The 3,893-nt window shown below is 40.2% G+C and overlaps 1 protein-coding gene across 1 annotated transcript in view; it reads left to right on the top strand.

Annotated features, from left to right (window-relative positions):
• The window catches only part of LOC100960696 (actin-related protein 2-like), a gene marked incomplete at its 5' end in the record, with an annotated part of 9,275 nt that extends 6,162 nt beyond the window's left edge, over positions 1 to 3,113 (top strand). Inside the window, one exon of the mRNA XM_003793488.2 lies at positions 2,580 to 3,113. Coding sequence (XP_003793536.1) covers positions 2,580 to 2,750 — 171 coding nt within the window. The remainder of the gene's footprint in view (positions 1 to 2,579) is intronic.
• Between the last annotated feature and the right edge of the window lie 780 nt (positions 3,114 to 3,893).

The raw sequence follows: 3,893 nt of genomic DNA, 5'->3' as shown, positions 1-3,893 counted from the left end.
CCTTAGCCACTTGAGCCACAGGTGCCGAGCCATACATACAGTTTTAAATAAATCACAATCATTTATTCAGCAAACGATTTTTTGAACTTTTGGGTGCCACACTTTTTTCTAGGTGCTGGGGACAAAACAGTGGTGGAGTCAAATAGTGTATCTGTAGTAGTAAGTGCTATGAAGAAAAGTAAAGAGCTAGAAAGTGGTAGTGGTTGGGGAAGTTGTATGCTCCATAAACTGTGGTCAAGGAAGGACTGCAATGAGGTGACTTTTGGTCAGAGATATGAATCAACTGAGGGAGAGAGCTATGTGGCTATTTAAACCAACCCGGCTATCTGGGGGAAGAATCTTCCAGGCAGTCACAGTACAAAAGCCCCAAGTTGGTGGGTGTGTGCCAGTGTGGCTGGAGAAAGTAAGCAAGGGCAAGGGGTGGGAGGTAAGACCAGAAGGTAGCAACAGGTCTTATTTAACCATGGTAAAGGATTTGGTTTTACTCTTAGTAAGATGGAAGATCTTGGGAGGTTTTTTAGCAGAGAATGATGGGATCTGACATATGTTTTTAAAGGGTCATTAAGTCTGGTGTGGTGATTAGGTTCTTGGAGGAAGGGAGCAAAGGTGGAGATAAAAAGACCTGTTAGGAGATGATGAGAGGAAGGAACAGGTGGTAGAGATTTAAAATTAAGAAAGATGTTGAAATGGTTGTTTTGGAGAATGGAAAAAAGAATAGAAAAATATAATAGGCTTGCCAAGCAGCACTAAGGGATTGTTAAAGATACATTTAAAGGAGGATGTTGATTTCTCTTGTTCAAAGACTTGAGAGCTGGTGCAAAAAGAGTAGAGAGTTAATAGCTTATTTTGTCAAATGAGTATGAGAGACAGAGAAGTATAGAGTTACTAAGAATGGTGTTAAGCTTTGGTGGAAAAAACATGTACATGCACAAACCAAAGTGGATGTCAAGAGAAGCAACCCGGAGATTTGCAGGGATCTGGAGATGACTTCAGCAAAGAGGAGTCATAGATGGAATAGTCTGATAGAGTGAGTTTCAGAGGGGTTGTTGAGTGTTAGGGAAGAGGAATATAAAAGCAGCATTGAAGAGCAAGAACTCTCTTACTAAACCTCCAGGGTTAGGAAGGCAGTGTGAGAGAGAACCAGCCACCAGTTGAGAAATATACAGGGGAAGCAGCATCTTCAGAGGCTAGCTAAGTTTGCCTTAGAGCAGGAGTGGGCAAGCTATAGCCTTTGTTCTAAAACTGGCTGGTTTTAGAAATAACATTTTAATAACATTTTATCTGTGCTGCTGCCTTTCTAGCTAACTACATGTAGGGTTGGGCAGTTGCCAGAGAGACCCACAAAACCTGAAGTATTTACTTTCTAGCCCTTTACAGAAAAGTTTGTGGAGCCCTAAGAATGAAAAAGTAACTAGAACAATTAAAACAGTAGGTTAATCTCATAATTGATTAATAAGTAAAATGAAGTTTTTCTTTGCTATAGATCATCAGAATCTTGCAGTTACTAATTTATGTGACATATAGACATAATTTAGATTCAGTTTTTTTTTTTGCAGGATGTATGACACTATAAATAAAACCTGCTATGTCATTTGATATTGCTCTCTCGTGTAAATTACTGTGCCCTTTCTAGCAATTAATAAATAATAGCTATAAAGTTTTTCCCAGTTGTCTTTAATTTTGGTTACTATGTTTGTTTTTTCCAACATCCCCATGATTCGTCTTGACCATATTTGGCCTTGTTTATTTAGAGAACATTTCATTTGAATTTGAGACAATAGAAAGTGAGCTTTGCTTAGAAGAAAAAACTTAAATTTTACTCTATTACATTGGGCCATAATCATAGCTAGACCTTTGAGAAATTACACAAGTCGGCTTGGCGCCTGTGACTCAAGCAGCTAAGGTGCCAGCCACATACACCTAAGGTGGCGGGTTCGAGTCCAGCCCGGGCCCCCCAAAACAACGATGATGGCTGCAACCAAAAAATAGCCGGGCATTGTGGCGGACGCTTGTGGGTCCCAGCTAGTTGGGAGGCTGAGGCAGGAGACTCGGCTTGAGCCCAGGAGATGGAGGTTGCTGTGAGCTGTGATGCCACAGCACTCTACCCAAGGGGGATAGCTTGAACTCTATCTCAAAAAAGAGAGAGAGAGAGAAATTACACAAGTCTTTTTATCCAGACTTCATTTAACAGTTAAGCAACTTGCCATGTGGTCATCTGCTAGCTGATGAGAAAACCTGCAATGATGATGCCTCTGATGCTTGCACTCTGAGTAGGATGTCAGTCTTGTAGTTTATTGGTCAAATTAGGACACTTGAGAGTGAATAGGGGTGCTGTTAATGATGGGACAACAGGTGTGAATCAAGACTGTTCCAGACTCAGGATGGATATGTGGTCTTCTAATGTGAGCTTTGGGCAAATTACGAAATGGCTGTGTACCTCGGCTACCAAATCCTGATGTCTTGCTTATATCGCAGGATTGTTGTGAGATTCAATGAGAAAATACATGAAAAAATTATTTTCATAAAGCATAAAGTGCCGTGCACATTTGGCAGTTTATTATCCTCTCTTTCTCCTTTAGAAATTTAAGATTCGCATTGAAGACCCACCCCGCAGAAAGCACATGGTATTTCTGGGTGGTGCAGTTCTGGCAGATATCATGAAGGACAAAGACAACTTTTGGATGACCCGGCAGGAGTACCAAGAGAAGGGTGTCCGTGTGCTGGAGAAACTTGGTGTGACTGTTCGATAGACTGCAAAGCTTGTTCCCGTCCTGCCTCTAACACTTTCTTTCTTCCTTTATTGCCAATCTTTGAAATCATTCAACTCCAGGACATGGAAGTGGCCTCTCTGTGCCCTTTGACTGGGAAGGTCAAGTTTTATTCTGGTGTCTTGGGGAAGCTTTGTTAAATTTTTGTTAATGTGGGTAAATCTGACTGTTTAATTCAACCATTTTCCTACAAAAACAAGAGGGCAAAGGGCCCCTCCGCTGCTTTGTTTCTTCTAAGTAATCATTTAGATCATTCCTGTAGGCTTCCTCTTTTCACTTTACTGCTCTAATGCTGCTAGTTTTAGTCTTTAGCACACTAGGTGGTATGCCTTTATTAGCATAAAAAACTTTAACAGGAGCTTTTACATATTACTGGGGTGTGGGGGTGGTTAGGGATGGGTGGGCAGCCTGTGACCTCTTTAGGGCATTTCCTCTTGTAGTTTGGCGCTTTCAGCAGTTACTGCTGCAGCTTTAAGTACTTAAAGCTTCTCCTGTTAACATCTTAGGGAAACGTTAGGTTCAGAACTAACGTGTTTGGGGTGGGCTTTTGCGTGGGGAGGGGCATTGGGTGGTCTTTTGATTTTTGAGATTTTCTCTTCAGGGTACCCGAGATAAACTTTATTTACAATGCTTCGATTTGGCAAGTTTTCTTCTACTTTTGGTCTGCCTGGAAGTGTTTCCATATGGTGTAAAAGGCAAGTGTAGTATTCCATTACCGCGTGGCTTAGGGATTTTAAAAATCAAATATGTTGGAGGGGACAAGACTCCCTAGAATCTCAATGGAAAAGTAATGTTTAAAAATGCTTTTGGTAACTCAAATTACAATTTTAAAAGTGCTTAAGACTAGTGTTTTCTAAATGCTTCTATTTATTCCAGAATCATTAAGGTAATAGGGGGGCCAAGTACCATTCTTATAGATTATTCTTTTATATAGCTGAACAGTGTTTATTTAATAAAACAAGCAGGTACTTATAAATAATTACTATAGTAGATTATTCTAATTGTGGGGTTAAAAATTACATTGGAATATGGGACTTGTTGCCAGTTGGGTAACTTCATTAGATTTTCTTTTGATTTGAAACTTGGAAATGGAGTAAAATTTGACTATTTAAAATGTCCCCCCAA

The sequence above is a fragment of the Otolemur garnettii genome, unplaced genomic scaffold (genome assembly GCF_000181295.1).
Source record: "Otolemur garnettii isolate 467f Iridium unplaced genomic scaffold, OtoGar3 scaffold00068, whole genome shotgun sequence".
Lineage (NCBI taxonomy): Eukaryota > Metazoa > Chordata > Mammalia > Primates > Galagidae > Otolemur > Otolemur garnettii.
Note: the sequence above shows the minus strand (reverse complement) of the source record. Positions and strands in the feature narration are given on the sequence as shown.